The 27,788-nt window shown below is 51.7% G+C and overlaps 1 protein-coding gene across 4 annotated transcripts in view; it reads left to right on the top strand.

The window, feature by feature from the left end:
- The window catches only part of DIP2C (disco interacting protein 2 homolog C), a 322,639-nt gene that overhangs the window by 287,238 nt on the left and 7,613 nt on the right, over window positions 1-27,788 (top strand). For 2 of the 4 annotated variants that reach the window (XM_040451581.1, XM_040451579.1), the window contains exons 33-37: window positions 5,193-5,222; window positions 6,596-6,657; window positions 22,105-22,162; window positions 24,479-24,553; window positions 27,277-27,451. In XM_040451581.1, coding sequence (XP_040307515.1) covers window positions 5,193-5,222; window positions 6,596-6,657; window positions 22,105-22,162; window positions 24,479-24,553; window positions 27,277-27,451 — 400 coding nt within the window. The remainder of the gene's footprint in view (window positions 1-5,192; window positions 5,223-6,595; window positions 6,658-22,104; window positions 22,163-24,478; window positions 24,554-27,276; window positions 27,452-27,788) is intronic. The other 2 variants (XM_040451580.1, XM_040451582.1) reach the window with 1 other exon arrangement.

The raw sequence follows: 27,788 nt of genomic DNA on the forward strand, positions 1-27,788 counted from the left end.
CCAAAACACTGACTCTTAACTATAGAGAGAGCGTCTGACGGTTATCAGAGGGGAGGTGGGGGTGGGTGACGGGGATTAAGGATGCACTTGTGATGGGCACCAGGTATTGTGTGAAACTGTTGAATCACTGTATTGTACACCTGAAACTAATATAACACTATATGTTAACTATACTGCATTTAAAATACAACAAAAATACAGTATTTCTATAGAGTGGCAATGAACAACCAGAGAATGAAATTTTTAAAATGCCATTTATAGTAATACCCAAAACCGCAAGTACTTAAGAATGAAAGGCACACTTAAAGGTGTACACTAAAATCACAAAGTATTGCTGGAAGAAATGAAATTCTAATAAATGAATGGATGCGCCATATTCATGGGGTGGGAGACTCAGTATTTTTAAGATGACTTTTTGCCCTCCAAAATTGATCAGTCTCATCAAAATCTAAGAAGGCTTTCCTGAAGAAAGTGACAAAATGGTTCTAAAGCTGTTACAGAATTGCAAAACAGGATAACCAGTCTTGAAAAAGAACAGTGTTGGAAGGACTTACCTATCTGATTTCAAAACTCGCTCTAAAGCTGTGGTGATCGACACAATGTGATAGTGGCATCGAGGGAGACCTGTAGGGAAAAGCAAAACAACAAAAACAAAGTAACCTGAAAAAAAAAAAAAAAAAAGAATCCAGAAATAGACCCACCATGTTACCAAGTCCACTGAATAGGGAAAGAAAAGGTTTTTTGACCAATGGCCCTGGAACGACTGAAGATTTATATGGGTATGAGTAACCTCAATCCCTTTCTCGGACAATACATGAAATTCAGCTCTAGGTGGATCATAGACATGAACGTCCGTAATGAAACTTGTAGAACACAGCTTCCAGGGGCGCCTGAGTGGCTCAGTTGATTAGGCATCCGACTTTGGGTCAAGTCACAGTTAGTGAGTTCGAGCCCCACATTGGGCTCTGTGCTGACAGTGCAGAGCCTGGAGCCTGTTCCGAATTCTGTCTCTCTCTGCCCCTCCCCCACTCAGGCTCTCTCAAAAATGAATAAATGTTTAAAAATTAGAATAACGCTTCAAGGAGATACAAAAAGACTATGATGTGGGATATAGAAAGATTTCTTGGGGCACAAAACACTAAGCATAAAAGGAAATTTACTGGACTTTATCAAAGTTAAAATTAATTTTAATATATTAAAGAAAATTAATAGAAGAAATACAGACTGGGAAAGTGTATTTGTAATAACATATCTGACAAAGGACTTGTGTTTATATATTTTAAAAACTACAACAACAAAAAGGAAACCTATTAAAATAAGCAGCAAAAGGCTCAAATGAGCACTTCACAGAAGGAGCTGTACAAAGGACCAATGAGTGCATAGAACATGGTCAGCATCTGTAGTCATCAGGAAAGTGCGGATTACAACCCCGTGGTGTGCTTATGTAGACAGCACATGCTCTAAAATCAGGACAATACCAAACCGGTGAGCACAGCCCCTGCGGGGTGACCTGTGGATCTGGGAAGCATTCCATACTCTGTGTAATTCCTGAAGTCCTTCCTACCTCGAAGAAAAAGGAAACGAGTCAAAGCATAACATGCCGTATTCAATTGAAATTGTGATTTTTCACTACCAAAAAAAAAAAAAAAATTGGTGATTCCATTTCTCACCTCCTAGAATAATTAAAATCCAAAAGGCTGACAGCACTAAATGTTGGTAAAGCTGCGAACCAACTAGAATCCTTATTCATTGCTGGTTGGAGACACATCGAGCGATTTTTATAAGTGCATTTCAGCCCCGTGAGCCAGCATGTCTCCGTGCGCGCCCAAAAGATACTAAAACACGTCTACAAACATATTTGTACAAATACATTTGTATAAGCTTTTTCATGACAGCCCGGAACTGGAAATAACCCAAATGTTCAGCGGTAGTAGGATACAAGAATGTGTGATAGAGGACACACTCACGTGATACGTCGCCCAGAACTTGGAGGAGTGAGCTGCTGGTGCAATGGAGGATTCCAGAATCCTCATGTTCAGTGAAAGAAGCAAGACTCAGTGCACACTGTATTACTTTGTATGAAGTCCAATGACAGGTTAAACTAGTCTCTGGTGTTAGAAATCTCAAAGCTGCAGCCTCTCAGGGTATGGAGTGAGGGAATTTGTATACACTGCCTGGGGTGGTAGTTACAGGGGTGTATTACAGTTGTCAGAATTCACGTAACCAAATATGAAAAAAACCTGTGTATTTTGTTCTGTGTAAATTATACCTCAATTAAAATGTTGAAGAAATCACTGTTAATACACAGATTTGCTTGGAGGGCCAAACATCCTGGCTGGGGTCCTGCAGGCAGGAACCCTACTCCAAATGCAGCTGGCAGAGTGGCCATGATGAGCCCCTGTGCTGTGCTCAGATGCCCCTGCATGCTCCCCGGAACCCACGCCGGGAACCTGCCTTCCATGACCTCCGTTTATGGAAAACTTCCTCCGACACGCAGCACAGTAGATATGCCCAACATCAGTGCTTTGGAATTGTGACTGTTCCACACATTTCCAGTGAGCAATTTATTCCTTAGGCTTTAAGGAATTTATTACTTTCAGCTTTAAGGGGCTGTGTGCTAATATTAGATTGTGCTAACTGTGGTGTGTGAGTTGCTTATCAGTTAAGCGCTGCCTGGCTGAAGCATTCAAAGTAAGTTCCTTGTTCGGGTTTTGTTCAGGGTGTGAGTCTGTATATCTTTAGCTGACATTGAGATAGAACTCATTTGTTCAATTAGTGCTTAATGCCTGACTGATAACTGTACCTCTAGAAAAAATGATTTTTAGTATGAATATGTCTGTACATGACATGTCTATTGTACAGTGGAACCTTAGAGTGAGTCCTTTTTCCTGATTAATATAACTTAAGATTTAAACATGCTTTGTTTTCATTTCTGAATAAGCTCGATTGGAATGGGTGCATTTTCTTTCCTGCTGGTGCTTTCTGCTTGATGATCTCTAAATTCTTGAGGGCACTTTTACCCATTTGGGATCTCCTTAAAGCTCCAGCTTGCATCCTTTGGCAAAGTGAAATTAATTTTGTGGCAGTGAGGAAACTTTGCTAGATGTACAGTCCCTCATACGTATCTTGAAATCTCGAAGTTGTGTACCTTAGGGCTTTTGAAGTTTGGAAACCCCTATATACTAACCCTTTACCTATTCCTTCCCATAGCCCTCGTTGATGTAGTACACCGCTTTTGCTCCTGGTGCTGAGTTGTTCCCTCTGTGCTTATACAAGTTGGAAAATTCATTCCTAGTCATATGTATTGTTCTCCGAAATACTGCCTTGAGCCATCGCAACAAAATCTGTGAATTAAAATAATTTAGAGGGAATATGGGCTTATTTTGCTCCAGTTAGACTCTTAAATACGGAGAACAAACTTGGGGTTGATGGGGGGGTGAGGGATGGGCTAACTCGGTGATGGGCATGAAGGAGGGCACTTGCTGGGGTGAGCACTGGGTGTCATACGTAAGAGGTGAATCACTGGGTTCTCCTCCTGAAGCCAAGACTGCACTGTATGTTCACTAACTTGAGAATAAAAAAAAATATGTTTGCGATTCAAGGAATCGTGAAGGGATTTATTTAAAACATTGCATTCGGCTGGAATAGATCCCAAGTCCTGGGTTCCTTTGAAGCGCACATGCCTTTACCTGGTTCTTTCTTCGTGTCCTACGTCAGCTCCCTGTCAAGAAGGCAGCAGCCGTAGATACCGGTGGGAGGCAGTGACAGGAGCAGGGAGCCCTTGTTTTAAACCTGGAACCGTTGCTGTTTTTCTAGGCTCGCCCCGCCTCCGTGTTGAGCGGTGATAGCTTTCCAGTCTGGCTTTGTGTGCCACTGCCCACAGCCCAGGAAACCCAGCTGATGACTACTTTTTATCGCTGCTGTCATGGAGTCCGGCCAGAAGTGGTGGTTGCGGGGTGGGGTTGGCGCCAGTGGCTGTACGTCAGCGCAGTGCTCGTGGGATGGTGTCCACTCTGTGCTTCTGGGCACATCGGATCAGACCCCTCGGTCACCTGGGGAAACACGTGGCACTCCGGGAGCTGACTCTAGGCGCTTTCTGGAGTGTTTCTGTCATGCCAGTGTAGCTCATTTAAAAGGGGTAGAGGCAGGCACCAAAATCATGGAAGATGAGAGACAAATGGAAGGCAGTGTCTTTGAGGGGTTGCCCCAGGGTCCTGGGAAAACCCTCATCAGACAGCTGACCTGGACCCTGTGCAAGCCTGGTGCTTGGTTCCTTCATGCTTCAAGCGTACTTTGGCCTCTTGCATCCTGCCTTGTGGATGAGCAGGGCTAGGCACCCTGATTTTAGATGTAAACGTGTCCAGGCTCTCCTTCGTGATTGTCTTAGGAGACTTAGGGCTGCAGTGGACCTTGAACAACGTGGGGGCTTAGGGGTGCAGACCCCCGCACAGTGGAAAATTCACAGAACTTCGGACTCCCCCCAAATTTACTAATAGCCTGCTGTTGACCAGAAGCCTTGGTGATACCATAGACAGCCAATTAACACCTATTTTGTGTGTTATGGGTATTATATACCGTATTCTTGCAGTAAAGCAAGCTAGAGAAGCAAAAGCGTTCATGAGGGGAAAGGAAATACATTAGCAGCACTGCCCTGTATTTCTCTGAAGCAGCCCGCATGGAAGCTACCCTGCTTAGTTTAGACCCGTGCTGTTCAAGGGGCAACTGTGTTTCAGTGAGGGAACGTTCAACAGATTGGGCCAGTAAGATTCATATTTCCAATTGCCTCAGAAAAGAAAAGAAGCTTAGAGCACCATAAAATTAAACTGTCTGGTAATACCATCGACCTCATGTATGAAAGAAACTACTCGGGTCTGTGTGTCCATGATCAGTCAGTCATTCTGTGGCTCTCTTCCGTTGCTCTGTGGGTATGTTGACATCTAAGATTTTTTTCTTTTTTTTTCCTTTAGCCTTTAATGGTACAGTGATTGATTTTAACGATTTCCATATTTGACATTGTTTTTGATCTTCTTTTTACTTTGTTCCCTGCTTTTTGCGTTCTCCTCCCCACCCCCCCTTCCTCATCCCATTTTAATTGTTGGGTTGTTCTGTCTGCGTGTCTGTGTGTCGCTTCCCTGTGGTCCTGTTGGTGTGGCGTTCTCTCCTTTCTTCTTGTTCCCGCCCTGCTGCTGTAGCCCCACAGGCTGTGGAAGGCGGCCGAGCAGGTAGGGGACCTTCCTGTACGTCCACACCAGTGCCCCCCTCCCCGCCGTCTGGTCAGCTTCCAGCAGTGGGACAGACCAGAAGTGGAGTGCGGAGCCTGGCTGGGGTGTGCGGGCCGCGGGCGGAGGACTGGCACCCGGCATGACCTGCTCTCCCTGACCTCTTCGAACGTCGCGCACTCGCGACAGACACTTCCGTGTGCACAGTCAGTGGTTTCCCTGCGGTTTGGGGGTTCTGTCCGTTTTGCTCCACTTCCTGTGTTTAGTGACCCGTTTCCTGACTTGTTTGCTTCTGAATCGGCCTTCGGTGGCACTGTGTTCTGCATTACTCAGAACGTCAGAGCCCTTCCCCACCCAGCGCCGGTCTGTGACACGGCTCCCCCGGGGAGTCCCAGGTCTGCATCACACGGGGTGGAAGCTCCTGCCGAGGCCGGCTGCGTGTGCTGCTCCCCATGTCCGCGGGGGGAGACCGTGACCAGGAGGGGCAGGAGCAGCACGTTTTAACGGAGGTGTCTTTACCTTAGTGTTGTGCGGCACATGGTTAAGATTTGCCGCTGGGGAATTTTAGCATACTTCTTCAAATAAGTTGTGAGGGCTGTGGCACTTTTTGGAAACGTGTTTCGGGCCCCATCTTTTTCTACCCAAGGTATCACATTGCCTTCCCAAGAAAACAGAGGTAGAATTTGGGTTTGTAATATAGCTTTGATTACGTAGCTCTTACATAGAAATCGCTGGTGAGAAGTCAACCCAGCATGTTGTGGAGGGATTCACGGTGCCGAGAGAAGATCTGTGGACCCCCCTGTGTTAGATAGCTCAGTTCACAGGGTGCTCCCGGGCTCACTGGGCTGTTGACACACACACACACGGCCTCCCTGACCTATGTCCCAGACAAAGATGACCTCCCTCTGCTGGAGGAGAGCCAAGGCACAAGCAGGGTTTCCTTCTCGAGCTGTGAGTTCATGTCATGTGTTCTGCTTCAACATCCTGACCTCTAAAAATGCCTCTTTTGGGGTGCCTGTGGTAGGAACTTCTCAGCAAACGAGGCTTCCTATCCCTGACAGCCTGCTAGCCAGACGTCTGGGCAGTTCCAGCCCTTTTCCGTTGGGCAAGACGTGTGGCACGTGTCTTTTCCTTCTTATTTTTGTAAATGTGACTGATAGTTCAGCTGTGTGAAAGTCCAGCATAATCCTAGTAAGATGTTCCTTTCAGAAGTGAGGTTATCAGACTGGAAGTTAGCAGGCATCTTGGAGGGAATTGTGCATTTAGTGCTTTTAGTTTGAGATTTTAGCAAAGAAATGCTTGCTAACTGGTAGGAAGCACAGCCCCAGTTCCTCCCGCACAAACTTGAGCTAACCGCACCGTCTCCTTGCTTGCAGGGGACCTCGGGACCTGACCCAACCACCGTGTACGTTGACATGCGAGCTCTGAGGCACGACAGGTACGATGTGCTTCCGGGTTGTGTCTTGATGGCCCCGCGTGCAGGGCTGTCGAGGGGGGAAGGAGCTCGGTGTCCGTCCTATCTGAGCATGGTGGCCCCGGGCCAGGCAGGAGAGCTGGGCCAGCCTGAGCCGCGGCATCCCTCCACTTGTGCTCTGTTCCCGCGGGGCAGGCGACTCTGTGCCTGGACCCTGAGGTCTGCAGCGGGGGTGGGGGCGGGGGGGGGGGGGTGACCACACATGCTGCTCTTCCTTTACCATTCTGGCTGGGGACAGAGTCACACCTTTTCAAGTCCCCAGTGCTCCGCCCACGTTTCTTTACCTGAATTGTAATTTTTTGTGAAGACGTTTCTGTGGAAAATTAAAACAGGACTGAAGTTACCTTCTGTGCAGCTTCCCAAGCAGCCTTGAGCAGAAATGAAAGGGGGTCCTTTGTAAGTTTGCCTCAGACGGGGAGGGGGCAGTGGGGGGCGTGGAAGCAAGGTGAGGACCTTCCCGAGAATTTCCTCCCCAGCCAGGAGGAGGATGCGCTGTCTTTCCTACAGACTCCCCCTCAAATAGACGGTTTCTTTTTGGTAACAACGGACATGCCCGGTCATTGTTGCACTGGGACCAGTGAGTGTAGACCTCATACGGGTGTGACCCATAAATGACCAGTGGGGGCCGATGGATGTGTGGTGATGGCCAGAGGCTGCGTGTCTCCTTCCCTTGCCTACGAATGTGTGTCCTCGTGCTGTACAACAGTGGGAAGAATGGAGTTCATGGTCACAGCTGGTGGCCTGGGCGTGCTCCTGGAGGAACACAGAGTCGTCGTGTGGGTGTGTTGGGAGCGGGCTTGTGGAGACTGAGGGGCCGCCCGTGCACGCGCCAGCCAGCCTGGAGAGGACCACCCCGACTCTCATGGGCATTCCCAACAGGGCTTGTGCCCCATGGATGTTGGGCTGTGCCTGCTGAGCACAGTTTGGGGAGTAGGGTGGCCGGCATCCAGGAGATGGGGGCTGGGGACACAGACGAAACTCTCCTGTTGGGCACAGTCAGCCCCCCACGTGCGATCGCAATGGGCTGATGTTGGGAGGCACCACCTGTGTTCAGCCAGCCACGTCCCACCTGGCGCCCGGGGCCCTCGTTTCAGACCCTTCTGTTCAAGGGGCACCAAGGTTAGAGCCCTCTGGCGGAGGCCCCTCCCGGAGGCCGAGGGCAGAGACTAGCACGTGCCCACTGCCCCTCGCCGGCTACCCCGCCACGAAGTCTCATCTGGAGCATCTTCATGGTTCAGAAACTTGGCTTTGAGGCGTTCACGTAACTTGCTCCAGGGGCACATACACATTTTCACGTAGTAACTTCTGGGCTTTAGGACAAATCGACTATCCCCCCTAGAAAAGTAACCTGGAAATAATATTGTGATATTATGCCTCTTATACCTTCTTGGACGGGGGCTCGTCCAAGAATCCCTGTTTGAGTAACGTGCCGTTTTGCGTGTGGCCTGGAGCTTGAAACACACGGGGAGCAAACACCTGGGTCAAACCACAGCCCTTTCCCCCAGGAGGGTGGCCTGCAGTCACGGAGCCATCAGAGCAGAGGCTGTCACCTTGTGTCCACGGGTCCCAGAGCATCGGGGGTGGTGGGACTCGGGGGCTGAGTTTTCTTTCCTGGAGAAGAGCACAACGGTAGGCACTCCCTGCGGTGCCCGTGACCTTGCCTTCCGAGGTCCTCGGCATACCTTTTCGTGGAGGAAACGTGCCATGAGGCAACATGAGTGGAATCAGGAGTGGGGGCGTGGCTGAGGGGGGTGGGGGGCACCTCGGATGCAGGAAGCGCTCCGTGGAGACTTACCGGTTCTCCGACCCTGGAGTCAGTCCGGCGGCCTCTTAAGGGACACTTCTGTCCTGACCTGTAATCTCGGGTGCTTTTCTCTGACGAGGTCATCTGAAAATGAAGGAAACGTCCTCGTGAACCTGCTGGCAGTCGTACGTTTCAGAGAGAACTGGGTGGTGCTGCTGATCACCGTGGCCCGTGGTCACGTGGATTCGTGTCGGGGCGCCCAGCTGGCTGCCGGGGTCAGGATGCACCGGAGGTGCCCGCGTGTGCCCTGCCCAGGCCGCTCCCAGGAGAGCCCAGGGCTGCACACTTGTCGCTCTGGTTTGGCCGCCCGCCCGCCAGTGACGCTGTCTCACGTCCTCGCCTCTCTCCCCTGCCATCCAAAGACACAGGTGGCCCAGAGCTGAGGGAGGTCTTCAGACCCCAAAAGTTTTGTGCTGGACTTAGCTCCCCTGCCCCTCTTTCCGCGTTTGACTTCCGGAAACCAAAGCCAAGCGGCCCTGGAACCTGACGGAGCCACTCCTGCAGCGAGGCCTGTCCCCGGAGCCTCCCTGTGGGCGCTTTCTCGGGGTCCTTCGCTGCCTCTTCCCGAGGGCCGACTTCCCACGACCTGTGACCTGTAATCGACCTTTCAGCCAGGCTGTGGGCCAGTCAGGGTGCCGCCTGGGCCCTGCTTCTCTGAAGCAGGAAACCTCCGTGGCACCTCCCCCTCACCTGTCAGGTTCCTGCCTCCCGGGCCGATTCTCCTCCTGTGCGGTGAGCCATGCCCCCGGGGCCTCCGGTCTCCACGCCAACCCCCGACTTTCAAGTCCAGTCCAATTCAAACACCATCAACCCTGAATATTCCCTAGAGAAGCTGTCCTCCAGCGTGCAGTCTCTAGCCTCACTTCTGACCTTTGTCAACATGTAACACGTGTGCCCTGCGCTGCAGCTGATGGCGACGGAGAGGCTCTGCGGTCCGAGTGAACGGGGTTCACCTCTGGGCAGGCCCTGTGACCTCAGTGTCCCTGTGCTCAGAGTGGGTGTGGTAAAGCCAACCTTCCCAGGGACCCGTGGGGCCACAGCACCAGGGTGACCGGGGGTCCCGGCGGGGTGCAGGTGAAACAGAGCTTTGAAAATATTGACTCTCTGTCTTGTCACCATTAGTGTAAAAAAAAAAAAAAAACAAAAACGGGGCTCTTGTCCTGACTTCCACTGTATGAAGATTCAGTTGTGGGATTAATTACTCTTCCTGCGGCTCTAGAACACTCACTGGGAGCCCCAGGGCACCTACATAATTATGATCTAATTAACTTGGAGAGGGTTAGCCTGTCAGCGTGTTAAGTGCAGTATCCCCAGAAAGAGACTGCATTCTCATATGCACACATGGAAAGACAGGTGACAAAGGACAGCCACATTGTGGAAACCTGTGATCAAATAGATTTCCCAAATTGATTTGATTTGTACTGGACTTTCTGTGGCTATTTTTTTATTTATTTTGATTTTTTTAATGTTTAGTTTTGAGAGAGAGAGCACAAGCAGGGGAAGGGCAGAGAGAGGGAGACAACAATCCGAAGCAGGCTCCAGGCTCTGAGCTGTCAGCACAGAGCCTGATGCGGGGCTCGAACTCACGGACCGTGAGATCATGACCTGAGCTGAAGTCGGACATTTACCCAGCTGAGCCCCCCAGGCGCTCCTCTGCCTCTGTTTTTAATTCCCATTGTTTTCTATGAACCACAGTGTGTTTGGGAGGTCACCATGGAGAACGTTTTTGCCTCAAGTGGCAAGGATAATCCTGCCCCTCCTTCTGGAACAAATTCAGTTCCACTGTGCACAAGGGAAATGATGGCATGGCTTTGGGACTACTTAAAAATGAGTGTTTTTAAAATATTGTTTCTAATATGTTCATGTAAGATGAATTCATGGTCTCTCAGTCACCTCTAATTGGATCTTTCCTTAAGCACTTGGATTTTGCAGACTTGAGATAGGAATCTTTTTCAGCACTTAAAGTAATAGTTTTAGGAGTTTCATCTTATGGATACAATGTTATCATAAAGCTTTCTTAGCCTTCTTACTCCTCCCAACCTGAAGTGCTAAGTCTCAGGAAAGCAAGGATAGTCCATTAATCCCTGGTCAGTGGTTAACCAAGGGTCAGGATCCCGTGGGAAGTAGGCACAGAACAGAAGTGCACAGGTGGGCTTGTGACTCAGTCTGTGGCAGGAGGGGGCTGGATGAAGACAGACCAGCTGGAATGAGACCCTTCTTTTGATTGGCTCCTGGTATGATTGGCGTGAGCTTCTTCGCATAACCTCACATGACACTTCTTACTGAATCTCTGATTTCTGGTCCCACGGCCCTCTATGGCTGTCCGGGAGGTGTGCCGGGCACCTGACTTGCCCAGACCCTTTGTGGACTGAACTAACCCCAGAGGTTCTGCCTGGAAGCAGATGACACAATAGTTTCCCTGCCGTTCGATTGGACGCAGGACCTGTGCCTCCTGGGTTCGTGGCCACCCCTTATGGCAGGTGAGCCTGAGCACGTGTGTTCTTTGTGTTCTGTTCCCTGCGTGTCACACAGAAACAAGGGTACCTACATCGTAGAAGCATTGTGATGATCAAATAATTTCATCCGTGTAAACAACGTATCGTTCTTGCGGGAGTATAGATAGATAGATAGATAGGACCTTGTATATGTAGTTACAGATTGGCTTTTTCACCTACTAGTGTGTATCGTCCACCCTTATTTCTGCTTCTGGCTGTCTGCAGGCAGGCGCACGCTCTTTGAACTCATTGTTTAGCCAACTAAGTGGCTGCTTCATAATCGAAGATTTAATTGATCAGAGTTGTGGTGCGGGTTTTGTGCATTCCTGAAATACTTCTTACGGAGTATACTTGAAAATCAGACGACTTTACCTCTGGAGATAACTGGATAAAAAAAGAAGAGTTCACACTTTGCAAAGTGTCCCTTACATGGTAATTTCGGGGTGAATTTCCAGCCTACACCTACCCTGTAAGGCCAAAATCTTCTCTGGAGTTTGTGGCTTCCTTAAAAAGACATTATTCCTGGGGCGCCTGGGTGGCTCAGTCAGTTAAGCGGCCGACTTCAGCTCAGGTCACAATCTCGCCGTCCGTGAGTTCGAGCCCTGCGTCGGGCTCTCTGCTGACCGCTCAGAGCCTGGACCCTGTTTTGGATTCTGTGTCTCCCTCTCTCTCAGACCCTCCCCCATTCATGCTCTGTCTCTCTCTGTCTCAAAAATAAATAAACGTTAAAAAAAAAAAAAAAGACATTATTCCCTTTTGTCTCCTTCTCCTCTCTTCAGAGTCTAACCCAGTGCACACAGCCTCTCGAAATCTCCTTCTGGGCTGGGTGTGCAGGCAGAGAGCCCCAAAGCCATAACTGAGGAGGCCCTGGGCAGGTGTGGGAGGCAGGGCAGCATCCCAGCCTCACACTAAGGAAACTTCAGGAGAGGGGGGAGACAGGCTCTTACCCTCGACTGCTTTCTTTGTTTACTTTCCCCCATCGTCATCCCTTAGAGACTGTACCCCTTTTAAACCCAGTGCTGTTTCTGCTCTTTGCACCCCGCTCTGACACCTGCTGTCCCGTCAGGAGATCCTGAGAGAAAAAGGAGGAACCACAGACTGAGGTACTGAGATCTGGGCACAGTTCTGCCACCACCTGGAAGTGTGACCTGAGACCCAGTCCCTGAACCTCCTGGGCCCTCGTCCCCAGCACGAGGGAGGGAGTTCCGGAGGAACATGCCAGTTCCCGCCCTCTTTCTGGCCTCCCCTTCCCACCCAGTTCTGAATGATTGGGACAGATTTTTGGGTCCCTTCCACAATTCAACACACTGTTGAGTTCTGATTAAATGTTCCTTTACTTTTCTAGAACATTTTAGGTTCTTCTGAGAAACTGTTCTGTGGTCTTTTTTCAGTAAAGACCAAATTTAAATAATTAAATACAAATAAAAAATAAGTAACATAATGACTAGTTTTTGTTCCACGGGCTTATTCATTAAATCTTATCCTGAAGACCACCACCAAATCCTGTAAATTGGAGTTGCACATAAAATACAGGACAGCCAGTTAGATTCGAATTTCAGAGAAAAGAGGAATAATTTTTTTAGGACAAGTATGTCCCAAATATGCATGGATAGACATGTACTCTAAAAATCATTGTTGATCTGAAATTCACATTTAACCAAGCGTCCTGTATTTTTATATGCTAAATCTGGCCACCCTGCCCTAAAACCAGACATCTGTTCTCACAGCCACCGTGTTACCAGCGCTGTGTTTCTTCTCTGACAGTCGAGGGACTCAGTTCACTTCCTGCCTGTTCCATGGGGGAAATCTCCCACTGCAGGGAGCTGCCTCCTGCAGTTTCTTTTTCCAGAAGAAGTTGTTCACAGTCTCCCGATTAGTCGTGAGCTGTGAGCCCGCGTGGCCAGAGTGCCTTGAGCCCCTCCTGGGCATGCCGTGCAGGGGGTCCGTCACTGCCAGCTGGTAGGAGTTCTGTGGGGTAGGGTAAGGCCCCCTCATGCGTGCTCATGATCTCAGGCCTCGAGAAGGAGAAAGGGTCCGGCAGAACCCCCGCAAAGGGCGGGGCCTCTGTTCTTACTGTACCTGCTCCCTCAGACGAACTGCTCAGAAGGAAATGCTGGCTGTCCCACGTTAGGTGAGCACCCCGTCACCTCCTTGTCCTCTCTTCCCTCCTCATCGTGTTAATGTACACACACATGCCATGTTATTTAATTAAATGGCCAGTAGTGTGTTTTGGTAGGTGTGGAAAAACACAGGCCTGTGAAAACCCTCTTTCTTTCTTCCTGGCCCACTCATTCAGCCTGTGTCTTTATATCCTGCTAAGTTACCCTGCTCTCACTGTTAACAAAATAACCACCATAACAAAATGTTTGGATGCCATTTGATGACAGGATCTTAATATGTTTCACATGTCCGTGTAAAGCCAAGGGCAACCACCTAATTCTTTCACATGTGGCTGTCCTTTTACTGTCTCAGTCTCATTAGAGACTCAGTCACTGTCTCATTAGAAAGTGAAAGTTATTTTAAAAGGAATGAATCCTAGATACTTTTCCTTAGAAGTGAAGCATCTGTTTGCTTCAGTAAACTCATTCTCTGATAGTGTTTTTGTGGAGGAAAACCTCGCTGCTTGCTCGGACGCAGGCCCAACCACTGCTCAGGGCTGGTGCGGGGACCATGGGGCCAGAGCTGAGGGCTGGGTGTGTGACAGGCGCCACAAAATGATGGGATTTGTTCGTGGTCAGCTTGTTGAAGTGACATGTGACTTCCTCCCACGCCTCCTGCTTACCTGTGATTTTACAGAAAACTGCAGGCAGGTGTGCAACTTGGTGAGTGCTCTTGCCTTCGTCCTTGTGTGCTGGAACATTCTGCTTAAAGGGACAAAGAACTGACAAGCTCAGAACAGACCCCGGGGGGGGGGGGGGAGCCAGATGGACTGATGGACCTCCAGACAGGATCCTCCAGACAGACAAGCATAGCCCTGTTGAGAACCCGACGAACTAGAGAGCCCAAAATAATGTCCAAATGATTCAACTTTAACTGAGAACCTACCCTCGGACCACCTTCAGGTGCACAGTTCAGCTGCATTAAGTACGTCCACGTTGCTGTGCACCCTTCCCCACCATCCGCCTCCAGAACTGCCTCTTCTTCCCAAACCGGAGCTCCGTCCCCATGAAGCACTGACTCCCCTGCCCCCAACCCCAGGACCCCCATTCCACTTTCTGTCTTTGTGATTAGACTACTCCGCGTACCTCACATGTGGAATCACACGGTGTCTGTCCTTCTGCGACTGGCTTATTCTACTGAGCATAGTGTCTGTTGTGTACACCCTCCCGGGAGCTTCCCAGGTGCAACCCAGCGCGGCCCGAGGGAAGATGATGCCCCTCCAGGGGGGTGAGGGAGGTGGCAGTTATAAGGAGCATGGGGATTCCCCTCGAGGCTTGTCTTGGGTGACAGCCAGACGAATGCATCCCCACATCTGCCCACCAGATCTTAAAAGATCATAGAGAGGCCCCAACTGAGTTCAGTCATATTCCCAGCACCGTGTCACCATCCAAGGCCATGTCCTTGGAACAGCCACTGGGAGCAGGAAAGGCACGTGGAACCCACATTCCAAAGACAGAGGAGGGGTGGAAAGCCTCTGAGTGCCCGGGTGGAGCTCACAGGTCGACGAGTGGTCACATCTTTTTGACCACATTCCCCAGCATGTCCTCAAGGCCCATCCGTGTCGTAGCATGTGTCAGAGTTCCTTCTTTCTTAAGGGTGAATAGCGTTCCATTGTAGGGATGGACCGTATTTTGCTGATCCGTCATCCACTGGTGGGCACTTGGGTGGTTTCCACCTGTCTGCTATTGTGAGCGAAGCTGCCGTAAACATGGGTGTGCAGTTCTCTCTCCTAGACTCTCCTTGCAAACGTTTGAAGTACATACTCCGAAGTGGAACTGCTGGGTCATTGGGTCGTCCTGTTTCTACCTTTTCAAGGAACCGCCAGGCCGTTTTCCACAGTGGCTGCACCATTTTACATTCCCACCAGCAGTATCTGCGTCCTCACCAACACCAGTTAATGTAATTCTTTTGGTGTAGTAGCCACCCTAGTGGGTGTGAAGTGTATCTCGTTGTAGTTGTGATTTGCATTTCCCTGATGACCAGTGATGTTGAGCATCTTCTCGTGCGGATTGGCCATTCACGTGTCTCCTTTGAAGAAATGTCTGTTCCGGTCCTTTGCCTAACTTGATTAAATTGTTTTAGTTTTGAGTGGTAGGACTTCTTTATACTCTGGATATTAGTCCCTCATCAGATAAACGACTTGCACATGTTTTGTGCCATTCCTTGAGTCGCCTTTCGTTCTGCTGACTTTATCAGTCACAGAGCTTTCCATTTTGATGTGGCCCAATTTATCCATCTTTCGCTGCCTGTGCTCTTGGTGTCGTGGGATTTTTCTTTTTTTTTTTTTTTTTATCAAACCCGATGTTGTAAAACTTTTACTCTCTATGTTTTATTGTAATATTTTTATACGTTTACCTCTTTCATTTAGGTATTTGTTCCATCTTGAGTTAAAAGGTTTTAAATTTTTTTTTTTTAACGTTTATTTATTTTTGAGACACAGAGAGACAGAGCATGAATGGGGGAGGGTCAGAGAGAGAGGGAGACACAGAATCTGAAACAGGCTCCAGGCTCTGAGCTGTCAGCACAGAGCCTGATGCGGGGCTCGAACTCACGGACCGTGAGATCATGACCTGAGCTGAAGTCGGATGCTTAACCGACTGAGTCACCAGGCGCCCCATAAAAGGTTTTAAATGACATTTTTAAGAGGCAGGGGCTGTGTTCTTTATAAATGTCCATTTCATAAAGACAGAAAGGGCTTGGAAATGTTCCTCGTTGATGGAGGTTAAAGAGACGTTACAACCGAATGCAAAATGTGGTGCTGAGCAGGTCCTATACTTGGGGAGGGGGTGGAGGCGCAGGAAGTGCTGTAATGGCCATTATTGGGCTAATGGACAAAATGGGAATGGGGACCACAGATGAAAATATCAGATCAATGTTAACGTTCTTAAGTTGGCAACTGTCCTGGGACTGTGTTGGGGACCACAGATGAAAATATCAGATCAATGTTAACGTTCTTAAGTTGGCAACTGTCCTGGGACTGTGTATGAGAATATCCATCGTTGTAGGAAATGCATACTAAAGTACTTAGCAGTAAAGGGTCGTGTGTGCCTGGGTGTGTGAGTGAGAGAGAGAGAGCGAGTGAGCAGGGCAGAGAGCACACAAATGGTTAAGCAAATGAGTAAAATGCTAGCAATGGGTGAATCTGAGTAAGGGATATTAAAACAGTTCTTTGTACTGTTTTCATTTTTGTAAGTTTTCCACCAGTTTGAAATATCTTTCAAAGAGAAAAAGTTTTATTTTATTTTTTTTTATTTTATTTTTCAACGTTTATTTATTTTTGGGACAGAGAGAGACAGAGCGTGAACAGGGGAGGGGCAGAGAGAGAGAGAGGGAGACACAGAATCGGAAACAGGCTCCAGGCTCTGAGCCATCGGCCCAGAGCCCGACGCGGGGCTCGAACTCACGGACCGCGAGATCGTGACCTGGCTGAAGTCGGACGCTCAACCGACTGCGCCACCCAGGCGCCCCAAAGAGAAAAAGTTTTAAAAACAAAACTCTTAACGTGTGAAGTCCAGGAATGATTTTTCAGGTCACTCTTTTCTCAAAAGGGAAGGGTGCACGTAAGTTAACCAACCCCCTACTGTGGGAGGGAGCAGAACCAGAACCACTTCTGGCAGATGCGGATCGACGTAGAAAGGGACCAGAGGTGTCCCGTGGGGCGTAGAAGCAAACTCCAGAACAGCCGGAGGGACTCCCACGTTGCCCGGTGCCTCTCAGCGCCCAGCTCCATGCAGGCATCTCTGTGTCTCCCTGGGGGCACATTACCAGCCCGCAGCCCTGAGCTTCTTCCACTTCCTGTGTCAGAAGGACAGCCTGTCTTAAGTCCCTGTTCCTGGGGTGTGAGCTTGGCCAGTGGCAGTGGGAGTCGTGAGCCCCCTCGAGGCCCGTGTGGGCATGCAGAGCAACATCTTTCCCTAGACGGCGGGGAGGGTGGGGAGTGGCGCTCGGTGAGGCACCTGGCAGCCTCGTGGCAGGTCAGGGTCGGCACGGGTGGGGGTGTCCGTGATGAGAGCGCTTCCTCCCCCAGCTCACAACCGCGGCGTAACCCCGTGGGAAATGCCAGATGCTCTGCACAGCACCTTGCCCCTGCCCCCACAACCACCAAGGTCGTGGAAAACGAGGATGTTCTGAGAAACTGCAGCAGCTGGGACGAGCTAAGGAGACGTGGGAACCAGCTGTCCTGTGGGGTCCAGAAGACCGTCGTCAGCCGGAAGCTGAGGAAACGTGGGCTGGTTTGGCTGCCGAACCGAAGCGCGTTTGTGTGTCCAGGACCGCGGTCGTTGCTGGGGGCCCAGAGAGAGAGCCTGAGCTGTTCCTTCAGGGTTCCTGTGCATCAGACGCTGCTGTCGAAACATATTAATTACCTCAGATGACTTTGCCATCAAAGCCTTACGAGCGGACACGGGGTCTTGGCCCGCACCTCCGGCTGGGGTGTCCGCTGACAGACCCAACAGAAGAGGAGGAGTCTGGGCTCCCGTCAGCCTGAGGGAGAGACGAGGAACTGCACTGAGCAATGTCTGGGCCCAGCGGTGGCAGGGGACCTTGGGGGCAGGAGCGTGTTAGACCCGTGATTGTAGAAGGGGCACCCGGGACGCTAGGTACTGCTTTGTCCTGTGGCTGTGTTAGATAAGCACGTCTTGTGTTGTGCCTGGTGTCACTCATTTTGGGTGGCTTTATGCGGTTTTGGACTTCCACGCCACCCCTGCCACTGCCGGCTTGGTGGCAGTGCCGTGGGCTACGTGTGACCTGGAGCTCTGAGCGCGGGTTCCGGGGCAGAGCTTCCGTTAGGGGCAGCAGTGCTTGGGGAGTGTTCTGTTGCCTCGCTCCTGTGGGGGCATGACCGTGATGCCCCTTCTGTTTGGGGTTTCCTCGTGCCCCTAGCGGTCCTCTCTGGGAGGGCTTCACCTGCAGCGCTGTTAGAATCCAGACTTCGACCGACCGTGAGACTTGTCTCATTTTTCCTCCCTTTGCCCCAGCTGCCGGGAAGCTGGGGACAAAATCCGACCCTAGCACCTCGGGTCACTGAAGCCAGGGTTCGGAACATGCATGACATCCCGTGTTTTGGAACTTCCCCTCCCTCTCCTGGGATTCTGAAAAACTTGTGCCAGCGGCCTTATAGTCCGTCTTTCGGATGCTTCAGGCTGTTTTGGAACACGCTGCCGTGCAGACGTGGGCCCGGAAGGCCCCCAGTTTGCAGCTGTGCGTCTGTGGCGTGCTAGCTGCGGGGGCAGACCCGGAGCCCCGTTTCCTCGTCTGGCTGCTGTGGCAGAGCGGGCCGTGGTGATGGGAGGTGTGGGTGCTGCACACCCTCCAGGTCACGGAGACCTCCCCGGGTGGCCGGGGCCGGGCAGCGGCACAGCTGGCAGGGACGGGTACCCACCCTCGGCCTCTGTCCCCCCTCAGGACACATCTGCACTGGGCTCGTCCGTGTTCCCGAAGTGACATTTCTGGCAACAGCGGTGGCAGGTGCCGTCATTCTTACGGGGACAGATAGTGTGATTTCTCGACTGTTTCCCGTCTCCTGAGCCGGTGGTGTGATGGGCACCCTGCCAGCGGGTGACGGTAGCTGTGCAGGTGGAGGTGCTCACCTCCCCTGGGTGACAGTCGTGGTTTGTCACCCTGTGTCAGGGAGAGGAGCGGGCAGCGTGCTGGGGGGTGGTGAGGTTGCAGCAGCCCCTCCCCCCAGCCTTTTCCCCAAGGCCAGAGGAAGGAGCCCTTTGCAGACGGACCTCCTGCTTCAGCACCCTGTGTCTGTAGCTCCTTGACGTCACTCTGGTGGCTGCAGCTGTGCAGGGTGAGGTTCAGATGGGAGTAAGGGACAGCACACAAGGGAGGGATTGCGTAGGGAGTGACCGGTCTCCCCACGTGAACTTTCTACCTTGCCGTTTCTTCTTTTCTAGCGAAAGCCTAAACTTCAAGTCCGTATTAACAGCCTCGGGGGAAAAACATGTTTTCGGAAGTCCAGGGTTGGTACTTGAGTTTGGAAGCGTCAGAGGCAGGCCCTTCCTGACGCCGCACAGCGGGCTGGAGGGGGGTGGGGAAGCAGGTGCACTGACGGCCAGCAGCAGTGGATGGGGGGCAGCAAGGGAAGGGGCGGAAAATCCTGGTCCCAGGGCTGACAGGTTTAATCAGGTCCTGAATTGTGTCAGACAGATTCTGCCACGTCCACGCGAGTCCCCCGGAGAATGATCTGATCATAGGCTCGGTCTCTCTGTAACCTCCCGGGAGACAGGGTTCCGTTTACCATCTCACTTCACTGTGGGACGGAGCCAAGCCCACTCTCGGGCAGGGCGCCCGCCTTTGCAGCCTCCCACGCGAGCTGCAGTCTGGCTGTGACCATCCAGGCTGCTTCCAGAGAGCGGTGCTGATGGCGGCACAGACCCAGGGCATCTCATGGACCCTGCCTGGCAGGTGCACAGGATGTACGGAGCTCACCCGACCTGTGAGCAGCACCCTCCCACCCTGGGAAGGTCAGGCCGAGCAGGGCTTCGCCCGGGTGCCCGCTGTCGCCCTGCAGCCCGTCCAGCGCTCGGTATCAGCATCTCCCTTACAAGCGGGGAAGATTCCTCCTTCCGTGGGCTGCAGATGTGCATTCCGGCTCTTTGAGGACACGGCTTGCCTTTTTCCGTAAGGCTGTTTTATTTTTCATTTTACTCTCTGGATATTTTTCATGTGGATGTCGGACCATCCTCTGTGGCATTTGCCAGTAGGATCTGTAACTTTTTCACATCAGAGCAACCCTGAGTGATTCCAGTACCCCATTCCTGCATTCCTGGGAAGCTCTAACAAAGGCCAGAGAAGAAACTCCTCGTGGTAGATCCTCCTCTCTTCCACATTTGAGATGAAACGCCTGCTTTCTCAGAGGCTGAGGGCCGTACAGGGAAGGACAGGACACGCGTAAACTCTTCAAGCAGGAAGAGGGCCAAGGAGGCCACCGTCTGGCAAGGCAGATGCCAGCCAGCGTGCACGTGGCCAGGAGCCCCACTGGCTGGAGGAGACCCACGCCCGTGTCATCTCGCCCTAGATTGTCCCGGCACAGGCCGAGGTAGAAGCCTGCACGGAGGGAGAGAAGGAAAAGCCGTGGGCATCCTGGGCACCGAATTGCACAGTCCGGGGACATTGCTCGTTTCCTTGTTTCAAGCGTCTGGCTCAATTGGTGACTCTAGGTGCCCTGTCCGGGGTCCTCACCCTCCTAATGCAGCAGTCACAGCTGCTGGATACATCCAAGATGCCTGACAGGGGTCTCCCACATCCTAAGGTTGTGCTGGCTTTGTGTGGACAGCTGGCGAAGTGGGAGTGTGCCCAAAACAGCCCTAACTTTTGGCTAGGAGTTTTGCTGCCCAGCCTGACCCGCTGGGCTGTGGGGAAGCCCGGCCGCATTGCGGGGCCGCCGCCCACCCCCAGACCGCAGCAGCCCTGCTTGCGCGGAGACCGGGCTGTGTGGTGCTGGGGCCTCATGCCAAGCCCACCCCCTCTGGGCCCCTGCCCCTTCATCCTGTCTTTCCCCAGCCACACGACTCACGACTTCCCACGCAGGTCAGCCTCCTGTCCCTGCAGCCTTCTCCGTCCGTAGCTCGTTGCTGACATCCAGAAGCCACAGTTGTGCGGCCAGCCACTGGACACAGGCGTGTTCACGTCACCTGACCATTCAGACGAGCTTGGCTTTAGTTGAGGGTAGCGGTCCCAGCCTCCTGACCCGGCCTCTGTGAGCACAATGCCGCCTGGGTCCTGAGAGCATTTGTCGCTTACAGTTCTGTCGCTGCGTCGGGTAATTTATCTTGGATGCTTCAGGTCATTAAGCCCGTTGGCATGTTCTGGAACCGTTGCAGCCGTGTGTAAGATCTGGGCTGCTTTCCTTGGATAGCCCTCATTTGCTGTCGTCAGCATCAAAGCCTTTCCCAAGACCAGCACCAGAGATCCTAGTGGCTGTTGTCCAACCCGAACCGGGGATGGTGAGCTCTTGCGCATCATCACGTTGCTGCCGCCACTGGTCAGGTGCTCTCCCTCCCGGGCCCGCCCCTGACCACCCTCCCGCCCCCGTGGCATCCCACTTGCAGGTGCTGCAAAGGCCGGCTGTGAGGGAGCCTCGTGCGCCCCCACACTGTGACCACGGGTCCCCTCTGAGGCCTCCTGCCCCTCTCCCCGTCCCCTCCGGTCTCCAGAGCACGTGCCAGTCAGCAGGAGGGTGGCTGTGACCACGCAGAGGGTGGCTCAGGGGTGGTGAGCATCCCTCCTCCATGGACACAGAGACACAGCCTCCAGCACCCCTCACTGCTGTGCCCCGAGTATCCCTAGTGTCAAGCACGGCACTCTGTGAACAAAAAGTGCCCCCTAGGCGAAGGAACAGCATCCCAGTCTTGTACCGTGGCAGAAAGAACACCGTGGGGGTTCAGCCAGCTGTGGTGGTGACCAGCACCAGGGTCATCCACGGTTCTTAAGATTAAGCCACCATTAAGTATTTTTTAGGGGAAAAGAGTTTCTTTTCTAGAAGGTTTTGCCGTCTAAATTGGCCAGTCCTCGTGGGGGTCAGATGCCCCTGGTTCAGAAGGTCGATTCTGTGCTCTGCGGACCTGGGCCACTGTCTCCGTGGCCGGAGCTCATTCGCGCTCCGGTCTAACCCGTACGCCTTTCCTTTTCTGCAAGTGCTGAGTTGAGTCCTGGTTCCTGTCCAGGCAGAATCATTTTCCCGGCGGTCATGCATGATTGGCGAACGGGACTTTGCCTCTGTTCTCTGTGGCCCCTCCTGTGTCTGTCTCTCTCCGTGTTCCTGCCGGAGCACAGCTACTGTCCGCTGTGGGATCACTTTTTCCTTGGACATCTAAACAGTGCATTGCATTGGACAGTGCTCCCCAGCAGCCTGACCAGCACTGACCGGGCAGGTGCTAAGTATGGAGGAAGGGAACCACAGGCTCAAGAACACGGCCAAGTCATACCTTCTCTTTCTCTTTGTAGAGTGCGTTTAGTGGAAAGAGGCTCTCCTCACAGCTTGCCCCTGATGGAATCAGGAAAAGTAAGTATTGAAGGAAGAAAGATGTATTTCTCCATAAACCTGAGTCTTAGCGTATGAGCTTTGACATTTTAAGAAATGTATTTTTTTAGAATATTTTTAACAATAGGTTTGGCCGTGAGTACAGAAACTCAAAACAACAGTATTTTAAACAAGTTAGGTTTTTCTTCTCTTTCACAAAAAAGAAATGAAACCTCCAGGGGCCCCAGCACTTTCTGTCTTGTTCTACTTTGCATGGATTCTGTTCCTCAGAGTACCTCAGGGTCAAAAGTGGCTGCTCTAGCTCCAGCCATCGTTTTCACATTCCAGCCAGCAGGAGAAGAAACAGAAAAAGGAGGCAAGGAAAGATGCAGATGAAGTTTTCTGAGTTGCCTTGTGCACACTTAAGTACCGCCACCCAAAGTCCGGTCACACGGTCACACTGGCTGAAAGAAAAGTTAGAAACCTTATATTGGTTCTGAGTGTGTATGGGCCTCGCTATAAACCCAGGTATCGGTTGCTGTGAAAGCAGGCAAGGAAGGGTTATGGTGGGGTGGGGGGAGGAGTAGTTCCTGCCACAGTGGTTATGTTTTGTTTGTTTGTGTGTTTGCTTGTCTTTTTTTTTTTACAAGTTGAGGGTGAGAAGTATATTTACACCAAAGCGAAGATTTCTTTTTTCATTTTTGGCCCCCGTTGTCCTATTTCTTCTCCACTTGACATAATTCCAGAAGCATCTTATGTCAGTTCTGGATCCTTTATCATCTGTGTCAGTGTGAGCGCCAGTGAGAATTCTTGCTGCTAAGTTGGTTCTCATGGTAGGACCCTGTGCGTACCTGCCCTAACTCAGCCTTGAGCGAGACACAGAGACCAGAGCCACCGTGTCACGCTTCAGACTAGGGGACAGGACACCCGTTCCAAGAGCTCTTACTGAAGCTCAACCCTACAAGGTCCGATTAACTGAACCCACACGGGCTTCATTCCAAATTTGCAGAATCAGCTTTTGCTTCCAGATGCATGTGGTTTCAGTGAAATTCAAAACGCTTCTAAGCCAGACTTCCATTAAGAAGGAGATGGTTGGGGCTCCCGGGTGGCTCAGTCGCTTGAGCGTCCGGCTTCGGCTCAGGTCACGATCTCGCGGTCCGTGAGTTCGAGCCCCGCGTCGGGCTCTGTGCCGACAGCTCGGAGCCTGGAGCCTGTTTTGGATTCTGTGTCTCCCTGTCTCTCTGCTCCTCACCCCCTCATGCTCTGTCTCCTCTCTCTCTCTCAAAAATAAACAAACATGGGAAAAAATGTAAAAAAAGGAGATGGTTGATACGAATATTATGATAAAAGACAGTGACAGGCAGGAGAACATTGGAAGCATGATTGAGGAAAGAGAGGGCTGTCCAGGCTCTCTAGTCAGAACACGCCTGACAGCACGGCAGGGGCCACCACCCTGCTCCCTTCCACACCTGCCTCACTTTCCGGTCCACACTCATCTCCGAAACCTTGATCCACGAGTGACTTCCTTATTTCAGCACCGACTGCAAACCTCCCCCTTCATCCACATTCACGTGCCATGATGTCAGGCACAATACTAAACACAATTGAAAAGTTAATTGAAATGTCTGAAAATTCCTATTTTTCATGCATCATGCTGAGTTAAGTTGTATCAATCATCATGTTTCTATTCACATTCTTAATGTTTTTAAGTGTTTACTTATTATTGAGGGAGAGCAAGTGGGAGAGGCTCAGAGAGAGACAGAGACAGAGAGAGAATCCCAAGCAGGCTTCTCGCTGTCTGCGCAGAGCCTGATGCAGGGCTCAATCCCAGGAACCGTGGGATGAACTGAGCCAAAACCAAGGGTGGATGCTTAACCAACTGAGCCACCCAGGTGTCCCCAGATTCTTAATGTGAAGATCACTTTAATACAGGCACTATCATTGTAGTAATAATTACAGTAAGATGCGGTTGTCACGCAGTAAAATTATGTTATGGTAGGGGCGCCTGGATGGCGCAGTCGGTTAAGCGTCCGACTTCAGCCAGGTCACGATCTCGCGGTCCGGGAGTTCGAGCCCCGTGTCGGGCTCTGGGCTGATGGCTCGGAGCCTGGAGCCTGTTTCCGATTCTGTGTCTCCCTCTCTCTCTGCCCCTCCCCCGTTCATGCTCTGTCTCTCTCTGTCCCAAAAATAAATAAACGTTGAAAAAAAATTTTTTTTTTTTAAATTATGGTATGTAATTTTGATTTAAGGCCATACCACTTTCTAGACAGGCACGTGGCATAAAGGCCACAGCAAGGTTGATTGGTGTGGCATCTGCCTGTCTGTCCACTGACCAGAACGTTCTCCTCTGCCACATAGATCCTCCCCGGGGTTCGGATCATAATTGCCAATCCAGAAACAAAAGGACCGTTGGGCGACTCCCACCTGGGTGAGGTGAGTTCCGGGGTGTCCGCCTGGGTGAGGCGAGCTGCGGGGCGTGCTCAGAGATGGAGCCTCTGAGACCAAATGACCGCCCTGCTGGACGCGCCGGGTCATCCTCAACACCTGGAAGCACCGCTAAGCCTCAAGTCAAGTCACTGGCTGGGAAGGAACCTGAAATAAGCTTTACCGCTAGAACGAGTCACCAAAGTTCAGGGTTGCAAAGCAGATTTCCGTGAGCAAGTGTGAATGGCCCTCTCCAAAGAATTTAGGGCAGAGGATAGTGAACGTATGTGGAATGAGTTTCCTTACGTCCTAGCTCTTGCCTTTCCCGCACGCTTGCCGACTTAGTGCTGAGAAGCGCGTCGGGACAGCCGTGGAGAACATGCCCAGGGTACAAGGCCACAGCCTAGAACCATGGAGTGTCAGTAAATGGTCGCAGTTTAGGGGATGACAGGCATTTCCTCTGTCAGAAAGTCAACAGTGGCCTTGACCCATTTGCTCGTATTTAGGAGGAAACCCACGCTGGTTGACCCCCGTTCCTGCTGCCCTAGATCACCCGCTCCCCCACTCAGCCAGTGGGAGGGACATCAGAAAGGGGCACGGTGCACTTACCTTCCCTCCTGTCCTCGGCAAGGCCAAGCCCCTCACGGGCACTGGGTCTAACGCCCACGTCCTTGCTGCCGTGCCACCTGCCCCACATGGTCAGCTTCCCTCCTCACAGAGGTTCCCCAGCTGCCCACAGACCTGCTGCCGTCACTAACAGCTTATTAAAAACACCGCTGCTCAACCAACAGACTCTTTTGTTTTAAGCTTATTTATTTGAGAGTATGAGTGTGAGTGAGGGGAGGGGCAGAGAGAGAGGGAGAGAGAATCTCAACCAGGCTTCATGCTGACAGCACAGAGCCTGACGCGGGTCTCGACCCCACGAAACCGCAAGATCACGACCTGAGCTGAAACCAAGCGTCGGATGCTTAGGCAACTGCGGGCGTTAAGCCTGGTGAGCCCCACGGGCTCCCGTCTAGCAACACGTTTAAAGGAGATTCCTAAGTAAGACCTGTACAGTATTTTATCCCCTCAGTTCTGATCTTCAGACGTGATCGAGAGATTCCCACGAAGCGCTAAGCAGCAGCCCCACCAGAAAAGGCATGTGGTCAGGACTCACCACTGTCATTTCCTCAGCCACCTGTGATGGGTGCTTGCGCCACTGCGCCGGGGCACCGGGAAGAGGGGTGCAGCGGCTTCGTCTGCTTGAAGGATCGTTGATACACACAGTGTCGTGTTAGCATCAGGTGCACAGCACAGTGATGTGACTCTTGACCAGGACAAGTGTGGCCACCACACAACATGATGACGATTCCATTGCCTACATTCCCTGCGCTGCATGTTTGAGCCCCGAGGTTTGTTGACTTCACACCTGGAAGTTTTTACCTCTCGATCCCCTCCCCCTACTCAGCCCCTGCCCACTGCCTCCCCTCTGGCACCACAGCCTATACTCTGTACTTAAGAGTCTGTTTCAGGGCCCCTGGGGGCTCAGCCAGTCAAGCGTCCGACTCTTGGTTTCGACTCAGGCCATGATCTCACGGTGGGTGGGTTCGAGCCCCACATCAGCAAGGAGCCTCCTTGGGACTCTCCCTCTTCCTCTCTCTCTGCCCCTCTACCACTCTCTCTGTCTCTCTCAAAATAAATAAACTTCAATCAGTCAGTCAATTCCTAGGAATGAAACCGGGAAGGACAGTGTGCTGTCCTGGGTGCCTGGAGAGGGCGCCAGCCTGTGCCACTGTCTAGCCAGTGGCCTTGGCTCCAGCCGGGCATCAGAGCCCACTTCACTCTGGTTTTCTGAACAGGAACGTGTCTTCACAAAGAAATTTTGTGTCTGAGAAGAAGGAACAAGTTTCACTGCCCTTATACGATGGTGTCGCTTTTTCCTTTACTCTGGGGTTGGGTTTGTTCAGCAGGTACTGACTGGGTGGCTGTGGACGTGCCCACAGTGTCTGAGAGCCACGGGACAGTGCAGACAAGGTGGACTGTCTCTCACGCGTCCATTTTTCCGTGTAATAAAATCATGAAAACAACCCAGCTCAGAGCGTCTTTACTTTAAACACTGTGTTAGCCCAGAAGACCCTGACTTCTGGTTCTTTTCCCTGCAGAGACAGAATTGCATGCAGTTTTATGCGTGTTCCAGGGACTTAATTAGCTTAACCTCGAGTCTTTTCCATGGCTCTGCATGACTCACATGGTCCCCACTGTGAGTCAAAATGTTGCTCTTTCTCATTTGCCCAAGTGTCACACACGCGGGCTGTTTTGTTTCTTGATATTACACACCTTTCCTTCTTTGAGTCGGTTTTGGTTTCTGCTGTTGTGTTGGAATATGTTCCCAAAAGTGTGCAAACCACGTGAAAGGGAAAAATAAATCATAAAAGTTTTCAACATTTTTCCAAATTGCTTTTTAGAAACAATCACTATATTTGAATAAGTGCAAGGAAACTGCTTAGTACAACATCGCTCACTTGATGTGCCTCCTTTCCAACCCTTCCTGTTCTGACGAGCTTCTCCATAGGTGGACAGCTTGGTGCTTTGCTTCGCGCCTCTGTGTTCCCCCCAGAAGCCTGCGTGAGACTCACGTGGCCTTGTTCCTGCCTTGAGGGCGCCTTGATCAGCTGCTGCCTTGCGCCCGTAGTTTCTTCCCCAGGGATGTTCCCGGGTGAACTCACCCAATTCTGTTGCTTCCTGAACAGATCTGGGTTCACAGTGCCCACAACGCCAGTGGCTACTTCACCATTTATGGAGACGAGTCCCTCCAGTCAGACCACTTCAACTCAAGGTTAAGTTTCGGAGACACGCAGACGGTCTGGGCGCGGACGGGCTATTTGGGGTTCCTGCGGAGGACAGAGCTCACAGACGCAAACGGAGGTAAGAGCCCAGGCAGGTGGGTCGAGAAGCCAGGTCCCCAGGCCCTGAGAACTTGTGTGGGTTTGGGACCCCAGCCCCAGGGGCTCCTCACACATGCTGGCTGCAAACCAGCCAGGAAGCAGCTGAGTACGGAAGAGAGGATGGCGGGTGTGAGAGTGTCCACGCTGAAGCCGCACGTCGTGTCCTGTGTGCTCTCACAGGAGCCAGAGTGTGCCCTGCCCGTGACACCGCGCCCCTAAGTGCAGTGGACAGACCCCCGCCCCTCCTGCAGCCGCCCAGTCCCAACGAGGCCCGCCCGCAACCCCAGCTGGGCGGTGGCGGCAGGACCTGACAGTGT

This window comes from Herpailurus yagouaroundi, unplaced genomic scaffold (genome assembly GCF_014898765.1).
Source record: "Herpailurus yagouaroundi ecotype Mexico unplaced genomic scaffold, PumYag 203, whole genome shotgun sequence".
Taxonomy (NCBI): Eukaryota; Metazoa; Chordata; class Mammalia; order Carnivora; family Felidae; genus Herpailurus; species Herpailurus yagouaroundi.